Source organism: Heterocephalus glaber, unplaced genomic scaffold (genome assembly GCF_053883595.1).
Source record: "Heterocephalus glaber isolate CG9 unplaced genomic scaffold, H.glaber_assembly_v1.0 deba00001072, whole genome shotgun sequence".
Lineage (NCBI taxonomy): Eukaryota > Metazoa > Chordata > Mammalia > Rodentia > Bathyergidae > Heterocephalus > Heterocephalus glaber.
Window position 1 is genome coordinate 5,784,166 of NW_028258189.1, and position 23,835 is coordinate 5,808,000.

At 54.0% G+C, this 23,835-nt stretch overlaps 1 protein-coding gene across 1 annotated transcript in view; it reads left to right on the forward strand.

The window, feature by feature from the left end:
* The first annotated feature begins 787 nt into the window (after positions 1-787).
* Positions 788-23,835, forward strand: part of Mxra5 (matrix remodeling associated 5) — a 32,625-nt gene continuing 9,577 nt past the window's right edge. The window contains exons 1-6 of the mRNA XM_004867378.4: positions 788-946; positions 3,262-3,481; positions 9,251-9,380; positions 9,930-10,320; positions 14,626-19,578; positions 22,228-23,128. Of these exons, the coding sequence (XP_004867435.2) occupies positions 3,294-3,481; positions 9,251-9,380; positions 9,930-10,320; positions 14,626-19,578; positions 22,228-23,128 (6,563 nt within the window). The 5' untranslated portion in view covers positions 788-946; positions 3,262-3,293. The remainder of the gene's footprint in view (positions 947-3,261; positions 3,482-9,250; positions 9,381-9,929; positions 10,321-14,625; positions 19,579-22,227; positions 23,129-23,835) is intronic.

The window sequence follows — 23,835 nt, forward strand, 5'->3', positions numbered from 1 at the left end:
CATCCATCCACCCACGGATCCATCCACCCAACCACGCATCCACCCACCCATCCACCCACCCATCCATCCACCCACGGATCCATCCACCCAACCACGCATCCACCCACCCATCCATCCACCCATCCACCCACCCATCCATCCACCCATCCATCCACCCACGGATCCATCCACCCAACCACGCATCCACCCACCCATCCAGCCATCCATCCATCCACCCATCCATCCACCCATCCATCCATCCATCCACCCATCCACCCACACATCCATCCATCCACCCATCCATCCACCCATCCATCCACCCATCCACCCACCCATCCATCCACCCATCCATCCACCCATCCACCCACACATCCATCCATCCATCCATCCATCCATCCATCCATCCACCCATCCATCCACCCATCCACCCACACATCCATCCATCCATCCATCCATCCATCCATCCACCCACCCATCCACCCACACATCCATCCATCCATCCATCCATCCACCCATCCACGCATCCACCCACCCACCCATCCATCCATGCATCCACCCATCCATCCACCCAATCATCTGTTGGTCCGTCCTTCTGTCCACCTTGGGCTCCTACTGTCCCTGCAGAGCGCAGCCCCAGGCACAATGCAGCGGTTTGGCGAGGGCTGAGCAGGGCGCGGTGTGGCCACCAGGGTCCCTTGGCTCGGGCTGGGCGCGCCCGGTCGCTGTCGCCGTCTCCCCGGGGTGGGGCGGGCTGGGGCTGGGTGGGGGTGGGCCGAGGCGTGGACTCCGGGAAGCCTCCGGGCGGGCGGGTTCGGGGAATAAAAGGGCGCAGCCGGCTCGGCTGTGCCCCGCGCTGGGAAGTGGCGCTGCCTGGCCCCCGGCCCCCGGGACGGGCAGGGCCCCCTGCGCACTCACGCCCCGGATGCTCCGAGCGCCCCGACCGAGTCCTGCAGCTTCCCCGGCGCAGGTGAGGACCTGAGGGCCCGGGCGCGGGGTGGGGACCGGAGCCAGGACCGGAGCCGGGACCGGAGCCCACGGAGCCCACGGAGAACACGGGCCTGGCGCGCGGGGAGGGGTCCTGGGCACTGCAGCACGGCGCCGGCGGGGTCCTGCGGAGGAGCTTGGAGAGGTCTAGTTGCTGGCAGTCTCTCTCTCTCTGTCTCTCTCTCTCTGTCTCTCCCTCTGTGTCTCTCTGTCTCTCTCTCCCTCCCTCCCTCTCTCCCTCTCTCTCTCTCCCTCTCTCTCTGTCTCTCCCTCTCTCTCCCTCTCTGTCTCTCTCCTGTCTCTGTCTCTCTCTCTCTCTCTCTCTCTCTCTCTCTCTCTCTCTCTCTCTCTCTCTCTCTCTCTCTCTCTCTCTCCCCTCTCTCTGGCTCTCTCGCGCGCTCTCTCTCTCTCTGCTCTCCACAGCGCACGGAATTCCTTAGGGCAGCTCACTGCCTTTCTGCAAACCTGGGGAACCCACAGTGCGGGCCCGGGCTACCCAGCTTTGCCTCTGCACCCTGCGCCCGGCCTCCTCCTCCTTCCGCCTCCTCCTCCGCCTTCCCTCCCCTCACCCTCCTTCTCCTTTTTCTCTTCCTCTCTTCCTCTCTACCTCTTTCTCCTCCACCTCCTCCTATCCTTCTCCTCCTGCATCTCCTCCTCCTCGCCTTTCCTGAAAGGCTGCCACCCAGCACCTCCCTGGCGCTCACTGCGTGTCACCCAGGTGGCTTTGATTCCCAGCCCAGGCAGCCAGGGGACCCGGGCTGCACCCAGAGCGGCCTGGCCTCCTGCAAAGCCCTGACTGCCTGCACCCTTCTCCGGCTGGGCTGCACCGAGCGTCCCGATGCCGGACCAGCCCGGAGGGCGGAGGGCGCCCGGTGTGGGTCCCCGCGCGGCTCCCTTCCCTCTCCAGCCGAGTCTGCAACCGGGTTGGTGAGGGGGCTCCTGCGCCTGCAGGACTGGGATTCCCTGGGGCGACTGCCCCGGTGCGCAGAGCCAGGTGGAAGCCGGCCAGACCACACGGCCAGGGAGCTCATTGGAAACCCTTGGCCAGACATCTGCTGTTTTCCCGGATCTTCCTGGAAGAAGCCTGTGCCGGGGTCCTGCCGGCTGCTGGAGCCCCGGGGAGCCCGAGCTGAGCCCCCCCAGCTGGCCCAGAGCAGAGCTGCAGCGCCCAGCTTATTTACGCCCAGCTGTGAGGCAAGGCGCAGGGGATCCAAGGGGACTCTCACCACTGCGCTGCTGCGAGGTCCCTCACGGGGTCGTTTCCATGCCTAGCCTTACTGTGAAGTAAGCTCCACTCGAGAAATGGTACAAATAGGAGGTGGCCGGGGGAGACTCACTACGTGAAATAAATCTGAAAAGCTCAGACGAGCAGACCAAGACAGCAGCGCTCAGCCCATCCGTGCCAACAGTCCTCTGAGTGCTTGCCAATTTTTTTTAAGTGACCTTCTTGAAGTTTTCTGTTGGTGGGGCGTAGGCCACCAGGTTCTTCTTTTTCACTTTATTTCCCAGTCGATTTTTATAGAGGTCTCCCACACGTCCTGTCCCTCACCCCGGAAGGACGCTGATCCATCTACATTGTGCGTCTTCCGAGACCAAAGGAAAATAGTCCAGAGGACGGTTGGGGGGACCGGTCTGCCTTCCTCCAATGCTGTTTAGGACAGAAGTAGAACTGTGACGGCTGGGGTTGGAGGTTTTCCTGAGATTGTTCTAAAAGTTCAAACACACACACACACACACACACACACACACACACACACACACACACAGTGGCTCTATCTCACCGGTACAGGGAGGCATGAAACCTTTCCACCATTACTTTTATTCTTATATTCTGTTTCCATCTCTCTCCACCAGACCCTCTCATTCTGTATTTCTCATCTCTCTCCCTTGCCCCCCTCTTTCCATCTCTCTCTCTCTCTCTCTCTCTCTCTCTCTGTCTCTCTCTCTCTCTCTGTCTCTCTCTCTCTCTCCCCCCCCCCCACGGATGCAGACTACAGCACAGTGCGTGAGATTCCCCAACCCTACCATCAAAGCCAGAGAACCAAGCTATGTTTTATCACAAGAATTAAAGCCCTTCCCGGCTGGCCCAAGGCTACCAAAAATTTAAATTTTATAAATTTATTTAAATAAAATTTTCGCTTTTCTGAAATCAAAGGTTTTCGGGGTCCCAACAAGGGCCCGGGTGGTCTGGAGGGGGGCTGCCCAGCACTATGGGCCATGCCCAACTCCGGGGAGCGGCGCGGGCAGAGTCCCTGCCCCAGCTGAACCCCAACCTCCTCGCCCCCTGCCCGCCCGCAGGTCCCGCCCAGCGAGCTTCGCACCCCGACGCCATGCGGACCCGCGTGCCCTGGGCGGCGCTGTCCGTGGTGCTGACCTTGGTCTGCGTCCATCCGCGGGCAGCGCGGTCCTGTCCCCACCCGTGTGCCTGCTACGTGCCCAGCGAGGTCCACTGCACCTTCCGCTCCCTGGTGGCCGTGCCTGCGGGTATCTCTGAACACGTGGAGAGGATGAACTTGGGGTAGGTACAGCTTTCCCGCAGCCCTCGAAGGCCCTCCAGGGCACGCTTTGGTTCTTGCCTGGGAGCGCACGCATGTCTGTGTGTGTGTGTGTGTGCGCGTGCGCATGTCTACTTAGGTTCCTAAGTAATTCCCTCTCTCCTCATCCATCATTCCTCACCTCCATTCGGGTAGAATGGCAAGGCCAGCTTTTGGGGTTACTTAGGGCAACCTCTGGGGTTACACGGACAGAGGAAAGCATGGCCAACTTTCAGCTGACCGGAAAGCTGCTTGCAGAGCGTGCTTCGGAGTTGGCTGTCGGTGCAAACGCCTACGACGCACAATGCACGCTCACTGCTTACACGGTTGGGCAATTACCGGCCCTGAGGAGTGGGATGTCGCTGACTTTTCCCGAGCGCCCTGCCTATCGGGGTTGAGCCCGTACCACAGCTCCTGCCTGTCTGCCTGTTGAAAATGTGACTATTCTTTCCGCATAAAGAACGGGCAATGTCATCAAGTTAGGGACAAATTAGATGAAGATGAGAAAGAAGAGAGAGGAGGAGTTAAAATCAGGGAACTGGCTTTATCCCTTGAGCTAGAACTGGCATTTTTAACCAGTGGGCCACTGAGCCACGGGGGATCCATGTTTTTCTGTTGGACACACACACACAAACACACATGCGCACACACCTACACTTTCAGAGACCATCAGAGCATGTGAACTTTTGAGTAAACTGTGATTACAAAATAACGGGGTGGCTTCACCCTGCATCTAAGCAAACATAAGCTCACTGAGATCCGCAGAACTGTCCAGCTCGCTCCTCTCCCAGCTGCTCTGGCCGAGTCCTCCCGATGCATTTCTTTCAGCTTTCTACTCACAACCTTGCCTCCGTCCAGAGAAGGTTTGAGGTACACAGCCAGCAAGATACCCTCGCTGTAGGGCATAACTCTTAACTCCAAAGCCAAATCCCATATGGGACCTTCTTTAAGAATTACCTAACCCAAGCTCAAATTCTGCAACAAGTGGTCAAAAGAGACATCGAATAGCCCCCATGCTGGCTTCCCCCCTTCTGCCGTGAATTAGACACTTCCCATGTTCAAGGAAAAAAAAATCCGCCTCTCTAAATGGCTATGATTAAGTACATGCCAGGTGGAATTCTTATATTTTCATCCCATTGCAAACACACACATATTTCATGTCCACAAATGCCAATTGTCATGACGATTGGAAGATAACAAATATAACTCATGTTCGGTGAATATATCCATCATGGGAATGTTTTTATAAAATGACCAGATTTGAGTCCTGGAAGAAATCGTTATAAACATGCCTCGACATTTGAGACTATAGGACTGGGAGAGAGATGGACAGACAGATGACAGATGATATCGACATAGATAACTTTGGTATATAATGCATACAAAGCCTTAGAACACAGAGTTAATCTACTACCTATTTCATCTATTAAATATACAGTCTCATGATAGAATAAGAGAATGGAAAATGTAGAAAATGAGCCAGGAACTTCCCTCACTCACAGTCATAGACCTTTAAATAGTTCTTTCCATAAAATGCTGGGGAATGCTACAATGGGCTGTCAGAAAAATCCAACCCCAGTCCTGACTACTCAACGGGGAAATCAATTAGCTTTTGCTGGAGGAAGGACTATTCATACGTAAACGGGTTTCCTTTTTTAAAAAACTCATACAGGAGCGTGAGGCAAGGCAGCGTGAACCAGGACAGGTTGGTCTGGGAGGGGCCAGTGGACCAGAAGCTGCAGCCGGCTCTAACTTCTGCTCTGCACAGCCTGCTGCCACTGCATGCTTTTGCAGTTCTTCTTCTCCTGAGACGTTTGAAGCCATTGTCTTGCTGCCTGGCATCCACCACCTGATCCCTCAAACTTGGCCCTCAGCTGGCCCCGTCAGCTAGGCCCTGGTAGAGTCTCCTACAGAGCATGAAAAAGAGGAGAGCTCAGATGGGTTCTCTGCTGGGCTCTTTGCAGGCAGCGAGAATATCCATGCTGAGTGTTGGGGACCAGGAGGTGGTCAGGTTGGGAACCGGGGTGGCCAGGCCACCACCTTCGCTCTGCCCAAATACAAGGTCCAGGTGCATATAGCCATAGCTGTAAACTCCGTAGCTTTGAACTAGCAACACCAAGAAGACCTTATTAGGGCTGCCCTGTTTGCCTTTGATTTAGGCTTTGGGGAATGTCTTTCTTCCAGCTCATTCTCAGGTGAAATCCTTTGTAATCTCCCTTTTCCCCCTGTTACTTTGGTGGCTCTGGGAATTAAATGAATGCTAGGGAAGTGCCCTACCACTGAGCTCCATCCCCAGCTTTAAACCAAAATATTTTGCAAGCATGAAATGCAACTGACCTATCAATGAGAAACTCAACTTCTGATGGCTTTATTTTAAACAACTCATGAAATCGCAGGGCCCCAAAGGCATTGGCGCTGGCATAAAACACAAATATCAAAGTGCTCCTTTCTCCAGTGGATGCCAATTAAGATGGATTTGTGTAACATCAAAATGTTAAAAAAAAAAAAAGTACTCTAGTGACTCACTTCATGACCCCAGCACGCATTATTTCCATCTGGCTTAATTTGTAACTGGGGTTAATGTGCCGTTTTCAAAAGATGTGACTTAACATCTTTTTCTTCGTTTACCATTTAACATGCGACCTTTCTTAGTCACTCATGACATTATACCAACTCTTTACAACACTGAGCTTAAAGTAGACAAGAAAACTGGCATTTTGCAGTAGAAAAGAGAAGAAGCCACGGCACTGAGTCTGATAAAGCTCAGGTCTGATTGCTCTCCACAGTGTGCAGAGTGCAGTGCTGCATTCTTCTTGTCTACCTTTTCCCAGCCTCAACATGCTGCCAAAAAGGACTTGCCAATCGTTTTCCCAAGGGAAAACAACCACCCCCCATTCCCAACCCCACTACCACAACAAATCATTCAACCACACTCCGGGTTACAAACTTATAAAGACTGCTTCTTCACCCTCATGACAAGACTCCCCCGGACAAGGTCTAATGTCCGTGTTGGTCCGATTTTTTAAATCTAGCTTTCGAAACGAATCTGTATCCATGACACAGTCTTGAGTCTATTGTGTGTCACCAACAATACCTCACCGGGTTTGTCATGTAGTCAGCCAGTGCCAATCCACATCGGATGTCTCACTTTACCCTGGAGGCCAAGACGCTCAGAATTAAGGGACCTGGGCTCTATCTATGCTCATCACAGTCTTTGGTTGAAGGCTCTTCCCAGACTGCAGCACTCGAACCCTGTTTCCCTGGGCAGCCAATATGATGCAAAGAGGATGTATCCATATTTTCAGGTGCAGAGAGGGAGGAGGATCCCACTTCTAACTAGGCAGTCTAGTGATGACCTCACACGATTAGCTGGAGAGCCACTTACTGGATTAGTAAAAGCGCACTTCTGGGGTGTCTGGGTGGGTCGCAGGGTTGAGATCATGGGGACTGAATCTAGATTCCAGCCCCTTCCTTCCTCCCTGTCTCTCTCTCTCTCTCTCCCTCCTTCCTGACAACCGTGAATGGAGCATTTTTCCTCCAACTTGCCTATCTGCCATGATGTTATAATGTATTGCACCCAGCCGACCATGGACTGGACCCTCTGAGACTGTGAGCCAAATTCAACCTCTCCTTCTCTAAATTGGGCTCTAAGGTACACTGTGTCCCAGAAATTGAAATCTGACCAACTGTAATAGCCTCTCTCTGTGACACAATATTCTCATACAAGAGAGATTGTTGCAGCCCACTGCTGTTATTCCTGTTCGGTTAGGCTATTTTAAAATATTTCTGGATTTTTAAATGTATTAAACACATTCACTCCTACACTATTTTACTCACATGATGTCCCCCGCCTTGTACCACTTGGCTGTTGGATTTATGCTTACTTTTACTTGGGGGCCTCGTGTTGCTGTGAATTCTCTTTTCTCCTCTCTGCCTACTGCTGGTGGCTGATTCAATCCGTGAGAAATCTCACCCATTCTGGGCACAAAGCACAGGCTGAGACATGATGTCATTCGTCATTATGTCGCCAACTCACACAAGGGCTTCTGAAGAAACAGTGATGAGCAGCGTTGCTAATAAGAAACGGGTTAGCAGGGAGTCACGTAACTTCCCTGGGGAAGTCAGGAGGAGGCTCGCAGTGTGATGCTATTTCGGCATGGCACAACCCTCATCTCCAGCCTAGGAAGGAGATCTGGAAACCGAAACCGCCATCTCCACTCAGCCCGTGAGTTTCCCGCTCATCTTGCTTGTCTTTCAGCATTTCCTTTTCGTAAGTTTTGCACTCTGATGCCAGAATTTGAGGAGGGAAAGCCCAGTTCCATTGGAGATCCGAATAGAAACGGTACAACATCAGCAAGGGGAATTCCGGGCCAATGAACCTCATATTTGCAGCACTAGACCCCTGCTCCTTGAGTGACTAGCACGCCTCCATCCAGAGCACAGCATTAAGATAAGAAAGGGGATGGAAATAAAATGAAGGCATAGATGTCGGGATTGGTCCTGCTTTTCGTTATCCACTGGGCATCTTCAGAGCCAGCCTCCAGGTCCCTGTGATGATAGCATTCATTTGCACCTAAAACATAAAAAACAGTGTGGCTGGATGTGGGGGCCCACACCTGTAATCCCAGCACTAGGGAGGCTGAGGCAGGAGGATCACTGTGAGTTTGAGGACAGCCTGAACTGCATAGCATGACCCTGTCTCAAAAAAAAGAAAAAAGTGAGTTTATTAAGAGTTGGAAACAACGAGGGAAAATGTTTGTGGTGTTAGGGTTTTCATTGCCTTTACTCTAGACAGAGCCGTTCAAGAGAGCTACACAGCAGGCGGGGTATTTCTGTGGACTTTGAAATTTGGGTCAGCATGTTTAGGTCTATTTGATTTTGTAAGCAATTTGGACTTGTTCAGTAAGAGTTCTCCCTCTAAGGTTCAATTTCCTTTTGTTTACCTGTTAATGAAAAGCAATCTACAACATCAGACTCTCTGTATCGTATTTCAGCAAACTCACTGAGGACAGGTAATTGCTATTTCAAAGGCAACATCTACGGTTCTCTATATTCTATAGTGGGCTCCCCAGAGACCAATCTGCCTGACACACATAACTTAGATGAAGAGAGGTTTATTGTGCTAGTGGATTTCAGAGGGCTCAGTCCATGGCCGGCTGCTCCAATGGTCTCAGAGGGTTCAGTCCATGGTCGGCTGCTCCAATGGTCTCAGAGGGTTCAGTCCATGGTCGGCTGCTCCAATGGTCTCAGAGGGTACCCATGAGCTCTTCCTAGTTCCCATTCTTCCTAGACTCGTTCCATGCATGGTCATCACTAGGTCCAAGCAGAATTTCAAGAACCAGCCCCATCCCCTGGTAACATTCTGAACCCTTCCTCAGGTCACCAAGCCATCTCCCGATGGCATGGATATCTTCCAAGTCTACTTCTCCATGGATATTCCTTCACAGAAAGAAGATGCATAGAAACATGTCCATTCCTCGTAACTCTCAGAGTTAGATAAAGACACAAAGAGGAGAATGAGTGTGATGTTAAGCTCTACCCCGTGCTTGCCTGCTCCTGGCCAGGCTGGGGAAATCATTCCCAGATGCAAATTCAGCATTCACTGTTGCTTATCCCAGGGATCATTTTTCTCCTTTTAAAGTTATTATTATTTTATTTTTTGGTACTGACGATCAAACTTGGGACCTTGCGCTTGCAAGGCAGGTGGCAGAACCACTGAGCTAAATCCCTGGCTCTCTCCTTTGCTTTTCTAGGTTTAACAGTATACAAGCAGTATCAGAAACCTCATTCGCAGGACTGAGCAAGTTGGAGCTACTCATGCTGCATGGCAACGACATTCCCAGTATCCCCGACCAAGCCTTACGGGACCTCAGCTCCCTGCAGGTAAAGTGGAGCTGCCCTGATTGCATCCTCCCGGGCCGGTCACAAAGAGTGGCACCCGCACATCCCTCCCAGTGAGCTACAAAATTGTTGGGGATTTTGGACATGAAATGTGAGCTTGCTATGTCATGGTGTCCCTGCCCTTTGAGCTGATTTCGGCCATTGGCTGTGGCTTTGTGAACCAAAACCCGATTCACTTCAGTCCTCCTCCGCCTCCTCCTCCTCCATCTCCTCCACCTCCTCCTCCTCCTCCATCTCCTCCGCCTCCTCCATCTCCTCCTCTTCCTCCTCCTCCATCTCCTCCTCCATCTCCTCCTCCATCTCCTCCTCCTCCATCTCCTCCTCCTCCTCCATCTCCTCCTCCTCCTCCTCCATCTCCTCCACCTCCTCCTCCATCTCCTCCTCTTCCTCCTCCTCCTCCAACTCCTCCTCCATCTCCTCCTCCTCCATCTCCTCCTCCTCCTCCATCTCCTCCTCCTCCCTCCCTCCCTCCTCCTCTCTCTCTCTTTCTCCCTCTCCCTTTCCATAATCGCTCTGTCTCTCTCTCTGTAGGTTTTCAAATTCAGCTACAACAAACTGCGCGTGATCACGAGACAAACCTTCCAGGGCCTGTCCAACTTAATGCGGCTCCACGTGGACCACAACAAGATCGAGTTCATCCACCCGCAGGCTTTCCAGGGCCTGCTGTCCCTGCGGCTGCTCCATCTGGAAGGAAACCAACTCCAGCAGCTGCACCCGGGGACATTCTCCACCTTCACCCTCCTGGACCACTTCCGACTGTCCACCCTCCGGCACCTGTACCTGGCGGAGAACATGATGCAGAGGCTCCCAGGCGGCATCCTGCAGAGCATGCCGCTGCTGGAGAATCTGTACCTGCACGGAAACCCCTGGGCCTGCGATTGCGAGATGAAGTGGTTCCTGGACTGGACCCTCCGATCCAAAGGTACAGAACAGGTGCCGTGGTCCAAGCTCTTCCAGTTGCTTCCTTGTTATTGCACTGGGTGAAGTCAGCCCTGAGCTGGTGAGGCAGGAAACGCAAGTGTTGAGGCCACCACTTTACAGGGGAAAACCCTGCCCCATCTGCAAGCATACCCAGCCTGCTGTCCTTTGGCTTGGTGAGAAGCAGTTGGATCGCAGCCAGGGACGGGCTCTGCAGTCTCGGGGGCCGGATGAGGAGGCCGGGCTGGGAAGGGGCTGGGACGCCCTGTCCCTGGAGCTCGTGTGGAAGGTGCACAGGGAGGAGCAGGTGGGATGTAGACAGGTGGGGCATCTCCAGGGATGGGCAGAGGCAGCTGATACAGGGCCAGGGCAACGGCTCGCAGGTGGGGGCTGCCTGGCTCCAAACGGGAACGAATCCTTCATCCACTTCCATCTCCTCCTGTCTTCTCTCCATTCCTTCCTTCCATTTCCTTCTACCCTTCCTCCCTCCTTTCCTTCCTTCCCCCCTTCCTTCCCCTAGCTCCCCACCAGTGGTAGGGTCTCATCCCCACACCCTCAATATCCAGTGGAGCACGAAGATCCATCTGGAAGTTTCTTTCCCAGCAGCTGCTCAGCACCCCAAAAAGGAACCGTGACATTCTCTGCCTCAATGCCCGATTCTCAGCGGTGTGCTGGTGTGTGCACGCGTGTGCATGTGTGTGTCTGTGTGCATGTGTGTGCATGCTGGTGCATTCACGCATGTGCATGCTGGTGTGTTTGTGCGTGTGCATGCTGGCGTGTTCATGTGTGTGCATGCATGTGTCTGTGGGCACGTGTGTACATGCTGATGTGTGCACATGTGTACACGTGGGTGTTTTTGTGCGTGTGCACACTGCTGTGTGCACACTGATGTGTGCATGCATGTGCAGCTCTGTGTTTATGCATGTGCACGTGGGTGTCTGTGGGCACGCATGTGTATTGCAGCGTGTGCATGTGTGCTTGTATGACAGTGCAGCCACCCCTTGGGGGTCATCAGGAATTTGCTTCAGAACTCAGATGCCGAAACCCACAGGCGCGCTTCCTTTCATTTTTACTTTTGTGAGTCTACGTCTGCAGTGCACAAGGACGCCTTCCCTCCTGTGGAGCTGGCGCACACATGGAGCTTAGCTTCATGCGTTCTTCACCCCTTTCCCCCTACGATTCCCTTCCTCCAACCACGGGTCCTTTTCTCACTGGCAAAAAGCTCTATTTCCGTTTTTTTCAATTCCTTTCTTACCCTCTCCCTGCCCTCCGTCCATCTGGTGACTCCCTTCCCCTTTGACGGATGTCTATCTCCCCACTTCCTGCCATGTGTCTGTAAGTTGGCTCTTTGTATGTGTGTGTGGGGGGGGGTGGGGCTTCTCCTACTAAGTCTCTTCTCCAACCTTGCTGTTCTTCTTGGGCCAGTTTTTCTCACTTATTCCCCCTGGAAGCAGAAAGCAAGGGGACATTCGATCATGCTAGGCATCTACTGCTTCCCTTGGAGGAGCTTACAATACCACGTGCAACCCAAATGCTGTGGAAACCTTTGTTAGGCAGGGTTGTTTGAGGAACCCTATCAAGCCAGAAAATGGCTGTACGTGTTCAGTTCAGACACAGTTATTTTCATGAATTGTTTTCTATTTCCCTCCAAATACTTCTCTGTGGTTCCTTCTTCTGCATCTCCTCCTCCTCCATCTCCTCCTGCATTTCTTCCTCCTCCATCTCCTCCTCCATCTCCTCCTCCTCCATCTCCTCCTCCATCTCCTCCTCCTCTTCCTCCTCCATCTCCTCCATCTCCTCTTCTTCCTCCTCCATCTCCTCCTCCATCTCCTCCATCTCCTCCTCCATCTCCTCCATCTCCTCCTCCATCTCCTCCATCTCCTCCTCCATCTCTTCCTCCATCTCCTCCTCCATCTCCTCCTCCTCCTCCATTTCCTCCTCTTCCATCTCTTCCTCCATCTCCTCCTCCTCCATCTCCTCCTCCTCTTCCTCCTCCATCTCCTCCATCTCCTCTTCTTCCTCCTCCATCTCCTCCTCCATCTCCTCCATCTCCTCCTCCATCTCCTCCATCTCCTCCTCCATCTCTTCCTCCATCTCCTCCTCCTCCTCCATTTCCTCCTCTTCCATCTCCTCCTCCTCCATCTCCTTCTCCATCTCCTCCTCCTCCTCCATCTCCTCCTCCTCCATCTCCTCCTCCTCCATCTCCTCCTCCTCCATCTCCTCCTCCATCTCCTCCTCCTCTTCCTCCTCCTCCTCCATCTCCTCCTCCATCTCCTCCTCCATCTCCTCCTCCTCCTTCTCCTCCTCCATCTCCTCCTCCTCCATCTGCTCCTCCATCTCCTCCTCCATCTCCTCCTCCTCCATCTCCTCCTCTTCCATCTCCTCCTCTATCTCCTCCTCCTCCATCTCCCCCCCCATCTCTGTAATTCTCCAGGTTGCATATTATGCAGTTTACTGGCTCATTCTTGCTGGGGAGGCAAGAGGTCTGGCTACAACAGCTACAACAACTCCCCTTCCTCCGTTTCCCCAGGAGGAAAGATGGTGGCCCCTAAGGCTGCTGCAGACAGGGCAGGAGAAGTCTGGGTTTGGAGCTGGGTGGGGAGGTCATTCTGTCATGTAGATGTCCCTGGGAGGAGCAGTGGGGAGTGGGGTCCTCCCTGGGAAACGGGCACAGGCAAGGATGAGACCGTGAAGGAGACCAAGCAGGGAAGGGAAAAACACCTCAAACACTGTCTGAAACAGAAAAAGTATATAGATGTAGCATGAGAAAAAAAAAAAAGATAGCTGGGAGCCAGGTGTGGTGGTGCACGCCTGTGATCTCAGCACTCTGGGAGGCTGAGGCGGGAGGATGCTGAGTTGGAGCCCAGCCTGGGCAACTTAGTGAGACCCTGTCTCAAGAGTAAAAAAAAAAGTTTTGAAAAAGGACTGAGGCTATAGGTCAGTCCACAGGCACTCAGTTTAGTCCTCAGTAGTACCAGAAAAAAATAAGTATCTAGGGCAGTGGACCCTGGAGTTACACCCCACCTGACATATGAACAACTTGGATTTTGACTGGAATTTTAGTTTTCACTTACAATCAACTTCTTGAGTTATAACCCGAGTGCTGGCCGCTTGTGCTTCCAGATGGGCTGAGATACAGAATGAACTCTAAAGAGCTGGGGAAGGAACAGGACAGCAGCCTCTCCCATGTGGGGCTCACTGAGAAATCCTGGGCTGGGGTCTCTCAGGACCCTGAGCTCTGCCTGTGGGCAGGAGGGAGACTCTGAAGGCTGTGGAAGGGCTGAGCCTCCACTGACTGACCTGAGTTACAACCAGCCCTGGGGAACAGGTTGCATTCCTAAGTCAGGGGTCCACTGTATGATTCATGTCAGAGGTCTTCCTTCATCTGGAAACGTTTTCATGGGTTGCAGTCCATAGATTATTTGGGGGCTTTTGCAGAAGGTAGACTGTGTAATGTATAGGAAAGGCTGCATTTCACTTAAGAATATTATTCCTGAAGAGCGATCATGCGTTGCTTAGTTAATGGGATCCATTCTAAGAAATACATCACCAGGAGGTGATTTATATCATGTGGCAATGCACTAGAGTGTGCTTACAAAAGTCAATGTGGATTCTTCATGGGATCAAGAGACACGGCAGGCAGGGCATAATGGCACAAGCTTACAATACCGGCGTTCTGGTAGGCTGAGCAGAAGGATTGCAAGTTGGAGCTCAGTCTGGGCAGCTCAGTGACTCAGCGAGATGTAGTCACAAATGAAAAAGGGCTGGGGAAGGAGCTCAGTGTGAAGGTCCTGGGTTCATTCCCCAGTACCACCAAAAGGAAAGAGAGAGAGAGAGGGAAGGAGGGAGGGAGGGAGGGAGGGAGAGAAACAGAGACAGTGGGGCCGCTGCAGGCATAACCCAGCATGCTGCTTCATTTGGTTGTTTTTAATAAGGAGGAGTACACCCTAGGGCGCATGCCTGTCATCCCAGCACTGTAGGAGGCTGAGGCAGGAGGATCACAAGTTCAAGCCTGGGCTGGGCAACTTGGTGACTTCCTGATATCCTGTCTTAAATTGTAAAACATTAAAAGAAGAGCTGGGGATGTAGCTGAGTACAAAGACCCTGGGTTCAACCCCCAGTTCTGCATCAACTGAACAGGCTGAGACTGAGTCATAGGGGAAGCCATAGCAGGCGACCTAAGTGTGTCCTTGCCCCATCTGGGACACACCAGGGGCGAGGGTCCGAGGACCACTCAAAGACACAGCGAGCTGCACCTGCGTCCTTTGTCCGGCTCCCTCTCAGGTGCCTGTCTGCTCTTGTATTTCAGGAATCCTAAAGTGCAAGAAAGACAAAGCCTATGCAGGCGGCCAGTGGTGCACTACCTGCTCCAGTCCCAGGCAGCTCCGGAAGCAGGAAATCCTCAAGCTGCCCAACGTGCCCTGTGTCAAGCCCTCCATAGAGTCCCCTCTGAAGCAGAACCGCAGCTGGGTGCAGGAGGAGGAGGAGGAGGAGGAGCAGGACCAGGAGGAAGAGCAGCCCTGGGACGGCCAGCTGGCCCTGGACGACTCATCCCCCGCATCCCGGTGGAACATCTCCCTCAACATGACGGACGAACATGGCAACACAGTGCTGTTGTTCTGCGACATCAGGAAGCCCACAGGGCTGCCCAGCATCAGCTTGAACCAGACGGAACCCCCCGAGATCGACGTCAATGCCACTGTCGCGTTGGACTTCGAGTGTCCCATGACCCGGGAGAACTATGAGAAGCTCTGGAAGCTCATCGCCTACTACAGCGAGGTCCCCGTGACGCTGGCCCAAGAGGTCCTGCTCGGCAGGGACTCAGGCGTGAGCCACCAGTACCACCAGGACCCCAACGCCAACCCCGACGCCCTGTACTACACAGGGGTCCGGGCCCAGATCGAGGCCTGGCCCACGTGGGTCCTGCAGCCGTCCATCCACATCCAACTCAATCGGCGCTCCAGCACTGCCAAGAAGGTCATCCTGTCGTATTCTGCCCGGTACTCACAAACCATATCAGCCAAAGACACCGTGCAGGCTCGGAGTCCAAGCTGGGTCATGATCGAGCCCAGCAGTGGGATTCACAGAGCCCAGACTTTCCTGGAAGGGGAAGCCGGCCAGCTCAGCTGCCACGTGAAGGCCTCCGAGAGCCCGTCCATCTCCTGGGTGCTTCCCAACGGCTCCGTCCTCAGGGCGCCCATGCAGGAGCAGGGCAGCAGGTTCTCTGTCCTCAGCGGTGGGTGGCTGAAGATCAGGACAGTGGAGCAGTCGGATTCAGGCTTGTACCAGTGCATTGCTGAAGTGCCGGATGAGGTCGACCAGATGGCTTTCCGGGTGCTCGTCCAGGTCCCCACTGTTCAGCCCCCTGAGGGCTCCATGGTGAGCATTGAGAAGGACGCGGGAGAGCCCGTCATGCTCCCGTGTAGCGCCTCAGCTGTCCCAGAAGCCCATCTCAGTTGGATTCTCCCCAGTAAGAGGATCATCGATGGCTCGGCTAACGCGTCCCACGCGTACATGTGGGCCGATGGGAGTCTTTCCATCCCCAGCGTGCAAGTCAGCCACGCCGGCTACTACAGGTGCGTGGCCGTCAACCTGCATGGGGCTGACCATGTCACCGTGGGGCTCACGGTGAGGAGGAAAGGAGCCGGGCGATCGGGAAAGAGAGGGAGACGCCCAGGCAGGCCCCGAGCTGACTCCAGACCTCGGGGAGACATTGTGGAAGATGAAGGAGGCTCCGGAGTGGGAGGTGATGAGAGCCCATCCGGGAGGACGCTGCACCCAAAGGACCAAGAAGTCTTCATCAAGCCCGAGGGTGAGGCCACCCTGGGGGATAAGGTGCCTCAGAAAGGGAGGAGGAAACTGAAACTCTGGGGGCCTTCGGAGGAGAAAGACCTGGAGAGCAACGTTGCCGAAGGTCGCAGGGTGTTCGAGTCCCGGCGCAGGATCAACATGGCCAACAAGCAGATCAACCCAGAGCGCTGGGCGGACATCTTGGCCAGAGTGCGTGGGAAAAATCTCCCCAAGGCCACAGAAGTGCCCCAGGACATTGTCACCACCATGCTTCCATCCGAGAGTCCAGAAGGGATGTCCCTGTCCCCAGTGATTTCTCTGCTGGCTGTGTCTCCCATGCAGGCAGCCCCGGATCCAGAGGAGTCCTCGGCACAGGGGTCTCTCTTTGGTGAGGAGGAGCGGGTTGCAAGTACCATCTCCTCCCCAGGGATGCGACAAGAACACAGCCACGGTGGAGCTCTTCTCCCCAAGCCGCAGGTGACAAGCCCCCGTCTGGATGACAGAGTGATTGGAGAGGATTTGCTGGAGACAACCGAGGATCTGTCTCCAGCTGCAGTTGACCTCCAGTGGGAGCTGGCCACCTCCCCTGGACCTGAGGCTTATGAAACATCTACTCCGAGGACCTCAGAAGAGCCCATCGGTGACCAGACAGCCACGGAGGCTTGGTCTCCTCCAGCAGACGTTGACCGCATCCCAAAACCCAGAAGAAATGAGGAAGAGCCTCCACTGGATGAGGTCTCCTTGGCTGAGTCCCAGAGGGTGAAGTCTGTTCACCCAGATGGGGAGACGTATTCACAACCGGATGTGGTGGAGACTTTGGAAGACCACCCACTCATTCCTCCCACCACCGCCGTGAGGGTGGAGGTCTCAAGTGTGCCACAGTCACTTGAAGAGCATTTAGAGGAGCAGGATGTCCCAGCCTGGTCAAGTGTGGAAGAAAAACCAGACAGTACCAGGAGAGTGGAAAATCGCCGGACCACTCAACGGACTCCATCTAGAAAGAGAGTCACAAAGAAGAAGTTTCTGGGGGAGACCCCCACCTCCAGACGTCGTGAGAGTGAAGAGCAAGACACCGGGCACACCACTCTGAAAGCGATGAGCACTGCCTCTCCCTTTGCGCAGCCCTGGGCCACCACACGGGGAACACTGCCGGCCGGAGGTGTCACCACACAAGCCAATAAGACACCAAGCCGGATGACCACTCCACCGCCAGCGCTGCCCACCCAGCCCTCCCGAAGGAGGCCCAGTGGACGGAGGAAACTGCACCCCCATAAATCTCGCCAACGCCAGAAACCAAGCCCCCCAGCAGTCTCCGCCTCCACGGACACATCATCTCCCTCTCCACCTTCTCCACTGCCTGCAACGAAGACCCCAAAGCAAGCCCAGAGTTCCCCGGTTCCCACCTCTTGGGTAGACAACACGGCTCACGTTACTAAGCAGCTGGACCCAGAGAAGCCTACAGAATCCATATCCAGGGGAACCACACGGAGAAGAAATGGGAAAAGGCCCAATAGACATCGATTTAGCACCACGGCTACGGTGAGCTCGAAGATGCCTGTGTCCAAGCCCAGCCCTCTTGAAACTCCGCATGAGCCAGCCATCACTTCCGGTTCAGAAACTCGACTTCCGCCTCTGGAAACTGGAGAGACAGACATGGTGACGAGGCGGAAGGATTATGCGACAGCCACCCCGGAAACACCTACAGCTTACCACAGAGTCCACGTGACGACTCCGGTCCCTTTCCAACCTGGAGCAGGTCGAGAAGAACTGACGGATCACGACTTCACCCACGCCGATAGTGGTGGGAACGACACACGGCTGCGCAGTGAGCTGCTCAGGGAGGGGTTCTCAATGCCTGATCCCTTGGTCCCCACTGTGGGGGAGTCCAAAGAGGCGTCTCTTCCTGTGGCTCTTCCCGGAAGTCCAAGCTGGCCTCTCCCCAGGACGGCCCTGCCTGGGGAACCCAGTACAGACACTCCCGGGCCCGGCTTAAGGGAAGACCCTGCAGACTCACCGCTCTTCAGAGAGCTGGAAGCGGTCGCTGCTACTTCCCAGTTTGCACCTTCTGCCTCGCTCTTCGCCTCCGTTCCACAGGGAAAAACTGGGGCTCCCACCACCTTTTCCAGCGCAGAGGTCGAGCTGTCTCGAAGTCTGGCAGAAACCACCACCGCTGGTTGGGAACCCCGAGAAGGCACAGTGGCCCACGTCCCTTCTGAAACGTGCTCACAGAAGCCCATCCCCACGCCGGGCCGGGTGGAGGAGCAGGCCACCGCCTTCCCACCCACGGCACCTGCATCGTTAGCAACCACCACCCTGAAGCCAACTCCCATCACCCCAGGGACGCCTCCAACATGGGCCGGTCCCAAGGAGAACATTTTCTTGAATTTTGTGGGAAATCCAGAAACCAAAGCGCCGGTAGAGAACATAGGGGGATCTCAGCATAGATGGAGACCTGAAGAGTTGTCCACCCCTTCTCACAACCAGAACGGATTCGATTTATCTCCAGAGCAAGAGTTGGCAGAGGAACGTGACAACAGGAGGACAAACAGCCTACTGCATGGGCCGGAGAGTCACCTTCCACGTGAGAGAGTCCACACTGCCCGCCCACTGGCCGGAGACCCCACAAAACCCACCCCGCCAAGGGGGTCGCTGAGGCCACCGCTCAGGGCCACGGAAAGCCCCCTTAGATACTTTGGGACATTCCAGCCACCCCACCACTTCACCAGCAAACTGGAAATCACTGCCTATCCCTCCAGGGTTTTCCCAGACAGCAAACAGTTCATGATTCCACAATTACCCAGCATGAAGCCAGCTGCCCCGACGCACCCATCCAAACCCAGTATCTCCAGCAGGTTGCCTGACCAAAGCACAAACCGATTCAATGGGTACTCCAAAGTGTTTGGAAATAATAACATCCCCGAGCCAAGGATTCCAGTCCACCAGCCTGCAAAGCCCAGACTTCCTTATGATTCCAATGGGAGATTCCCTTTCTTCACCAACAGGACCTTCTCATTCCCACAGCTGGGAGTCACCTTGAAGCCTTGGACGTCCACCTCCCCAGCCCCAGTAACAAGAGAAAGAAAAGTCACCCCTGCTCCCTACAATAGGTTTCCTTCCCAGAGCTTTCTCCACGTGGATTTGGGGCCTCCAGCACCCCCAGTGTTGCAACCGCCCCGGACCATGCCACCACCTTCAATTTACTTTCAGAAGGTCCCTCTGGTCCACACCACGCAGAGCTCTATCTTCCCCATGACGTCTGCCAGCCAATCCCCTGGAAGCTCTCATCACAGCAGCCTGAAGATCTTTGTTGGAGGACCACCTGCTCCCAACTTCTGGACGCTTGGAGAAAAGCCCCAAATCATCACCAACCCCCCCCAGACTCTCTCTGTCACTGCCGAGACGGACGCCCTGTTCCCCTGCGAGGCGACGGGGAAACCCAAGCCCTTCATCACCTGGACAAAGGTTTCCACAGGTAAGATACTGAAGCATGCAGCACGGTCAAGGGGTGACCTTGGGAATCATATCTGGTCTCCGGCCACTTCGTCTCTAGCACCACCTCTGCTTCCCGACCACCATGATGTGAGCATCTTTCCTCCTCCCCCCGCCTATCCATCATGATGTCCCTGCCTTGCAGTAGCCAACCATGGACTGAACCCTCTGAGACCGTGAGCCCGAATTAGCTTCTCCTCCTCGAAGTTGTAACCATGGTGACTGGAGTCTGATCCCCAGGGAGGAGCAGCCACACTGGGGGAATGAAAAGCTTGATGGGATGGAAAGACAGGACTGAGAACTTAGCACCAAGCCCAGTGCTTTCTTTTTCTCTCCTCTCCTCCGCCTCCCTCTTCCCTCTAAGTACTCTCCTTTCTGCAGCTAGGACAGTATGAGATTTTTCTCCTACTGTTTTTGTACACAGAACACGTAAGATTTATTCTATTAGCAGTTTTCAGACTTGAAGTATATCGTTATTGACTATGGTTATCCTGGGTAGACTCTACCTCTGGAATTTATTCCTCCCGTCTTCCGAAGTTTGTAGCCTGAGACCAAGATCTTCCCAGTTATCCTTCTGTCTGTCTTCAAGCTCCTGGTAAACACCATTCTAGGTCTCTTTTCCTATGAATTCGACTTTTTTAGTTTCCCTCCACAAGTGAGACCACGCAATATTCCTCTTTCTGTTCCTGGCTGGTTTCACTGAACATGACATTCTCTAGCTTTCTCCATGCTCTTACAAATGGCAGAATTTCCTTCTTACTCATGGCTGAATGTATTCTGTCATGGACACGTGCCACATTGTCTTTATCCATTCATCTATGGATGGGCACTAGGTTGATTCTGTATCAAGGCTACTGTGATCACTACTATGATACATATGAGACCAAATCTGTCTCTTCAACATACTGACTTCGTTTCCTATATATAGGCAGAGAAGGGGTGGCTGCACTGTAGGGCAGTTCTATGTTTAATTCTTCAAGAAACTTCAATACCTTTTTTAATAAGGACACTACCATTCACATTCCCACCAGCAATGTGTGCAAGACTTCTTTCCCCATAGTCTCACGGTATTGATCACTGTTGGGATAATGTAGCATCTGATGCCCACAACTTAGAGGAGGAGATGTTAATTTTGGCTCATGGTTTCAGATGGTTCCATCCACAGTCGGCTGCCCTAATAGTTTCAGAAGGTACAGTCCATGGTCAGCTGCTCCAATGATCTCAGAGGGTTCAGTCCATGGTTGGCTGCTCCAGTGGTCTCAGAGGGTTCAGTCCATGGCCAGCTGCTCCCGTGGTCTCAGAGGGTTCACTCCATGGTCGGCGGTTCCAGTGGTCTCAGAGGGTTCACTCCATGGTCGGCGGTTCCAGTGGTCTCAGAGGGTTCAGTCCATGGTCAGCTGCTCCAAGACAGGGGCATCATGGGCAGTGATCATTGAGGAGGAAAGATGCTCACATGATAATCAGGAAGCGGGGTGGGGGTACAAGAGGGAAAGTGGCCACAATCAGACATAGCCTCCTAAATCATGCCTTGGTGACCGACCCAGACACATTCAGATACATGCTTTAGTCACCTCCTAGGTGTCTCTCAAACCAACCCAGATGAACCAGCAGCACGCACTGACCAGCACTTTCTGTCATTCATCTTTTTCATGGTAGCCCTTCTCACCTGAGTGATGTTATCTCTGTTTGTGGCTTAATTTACCTCTCCCTGATGGTTTAGCCAGGAAACCTTTTCTCTCTCCTATTTGCTTTTGCAACTTTGAGCAACCAGAGGAGCATATGGTGATCCTAGCATAATGGCACACACCTATGATCCCACCCCGCCGGGAGGCTGAGGAAGGAGAATCCCAAGTTTGAGTCCATCCTGGGGAACCCTGGCTCAAAACATAATATAGAAAAGGGGCTGGGGATGCAGTTCAGTGTGAAGGTCCTGGGTTCAATCCCTTCCACTGCAAAGGGAGAAAATCGTTGCAGTACATAATGCTCACATTTCTTGTGTGGAGTTGGCACATGTGCACATCACATCCTAATTCTTTTTGCATCCCTTTTCTTTCCCTCCCTCCCTTCCCTCCATTTCCTGGTTCTGCTCCCCTTTGAGAAAGACCCATCTCCCTACTTCCCAGTATCTACCTTTTATATTGCTCTTTATTTGTACAGTGGGTTTCTCATAGAAGAGAAACCATGTGATATTTGAACTTGTGTGTCTGATTTTCTTCACTTAACATGGTCTCATAGTGCATCCATTTTTCTACAGATGACTCAAGTTTGTCCTTCTTTATGGCAGAATAGTACTCCATTGTGCATATACACATCACTTTTCCCTTATCCATTCATTTGCTGATGGACATAAAGGCTGCTTCCAGGGTTCAGCTACTGTGAGCTGTGCTGCTAAAAACACGGCTGTGCGTGGATCTCTGTGAGATGATGTCTTTAACTCTTTCAGGAAGATGCTTTAAGGGGGAATAGCTGGGTGGAATTGAATGTCTCCTACTAGTTTTTTGAGGAATCTCCATGCAGATTTGCACAGACATGCGGTAATAAAAATAAAAATGAGAAATGAGATGCTTTCAGCAGTCACTCCGGTGTGGCGTGGCTCACGTTCACCTTGCTTGCGTTTGTTCTCCCCTGCCAGGTGCCCTGATGACCCCCAACACCCGGATCCAGCGCTTCCAGGTCCTGAAGAACGGGACCCTGCTCATCCGAAGGGTACAGGTGCAAGACCGAGGCCAGTACGTGTGCACGGCCAGCAACCTGCACGGCGTGGACAGGATGGGGGTCCTGCTCTCCGTCTCGGTGCTGCAGCCCGAGATCCTGGCTCCTCAGTTCCAGGACGTCACCGTCTACTTGGGGGACACCATTGCCATGGAGTGCCTGGCCAAGGGCACCCCCGCCCCCCGGATTTCCTGGATCTTCCCCGACCGGAGGGTGTGGCAGACCGTGTCGCCCGCGGAGGGCAGGGTCACCCTGCACCAGAACCGCACCCTGTCCATCAAAGACGCGTCCTTCGCGGACAGAGGTGTGTACAAGTGCCTGGCCAGCAACGCGGCTGGGGCGGACAGCCTGGCCATCCGGCTGCACGTGGCCGCGCTGCCCCCGGTCATCCAGCAGGACAAAGCCGAGAACATCTCTCTGCCCCCGGGGCTCAGCATCCACATCCACTGCTCGGCCAAGGCCAAGCCCCCGGCCAGCGTGCGCTGGGTGCTGCGGGATGGGACCCAGGTGAGGCCGTCGCAGTTCCTCCACGGCAACCTCTTCGTCTTCCCCAACGGGACGCTGTACATCCGCAACCTGGCTCCCAGGGACAGCGGGCGCTACGAGTGCGTGGCCACGAACCTGGTGGGCTCGGCGCGCAGGGCCGTGAGGCTCAGTGTGCAGCGCACGGCGGCCGGCGCGCGCATCACCAGCGCATCCCCGAGGCGCACGGACGTCAGGTACGGGGGGACCCTGCGCCTCCACTGCAGCGCCTCGGGGGACCCCTGGCCGCGTATCCTGTGGCGCCTGCCGTCCAAGCGGATGATCGATGCGCTCTTCAGGTAGGGTGGCCTCTCTGGGCCTTGGGGAGCTGGGGGGCGGCGTGGGGCCCAGGTCCTCGTCAGTCCACAGGAGTCCGCGCAGACGCGGGCCACGTGGGAGCTGTTGAGCACAAGGAAACTTTGTCACTGATTTGCCCAGCTCGGGGGCGAGCGCCGGGCATCCCAGGAAGCTGGTGGGCTGAGGCAGGAGGATCGCAGATTCCAGCCCAACCCGGGGAACGTAGCGAGACCTTGCCTCAAATTCTTAAACCAAAAATAAGTGAGCAAGTAAATGCAAAGTTAAATCAATTGATCCATCAGTAGAGGAAGATTTTTACAAGGCCTGGGGATGTAGTTCTTTGGAAAGGTCCTGGGTTCAGTCTTCGTTAATGCTGAAAACAACAACAAAAAAGAGATCTAGGACATAACATTGGCATTTTTCAGGCTGGCAAGGTGGCACACGCCTGTCATCCCAGCATTTGGGAGGCTGAGGCAGGAGGATCACCATGAATTTGAGGCCAGCCTGGGCTACACAGTGAGTTCAGGGCCAGCCTGAACTGCAAAGGGAAACTCTGTCTCAAAAGACTAACAAAACCCCAAAACCCCCCCAAAATGGCATTTTCCCTTCTCTGGGTGACTAGACACACACACACACACACACACACACACACACACACACACACACACAGAGGATGAAATGAACTAATAAGACACTTGCTTAAAATGGT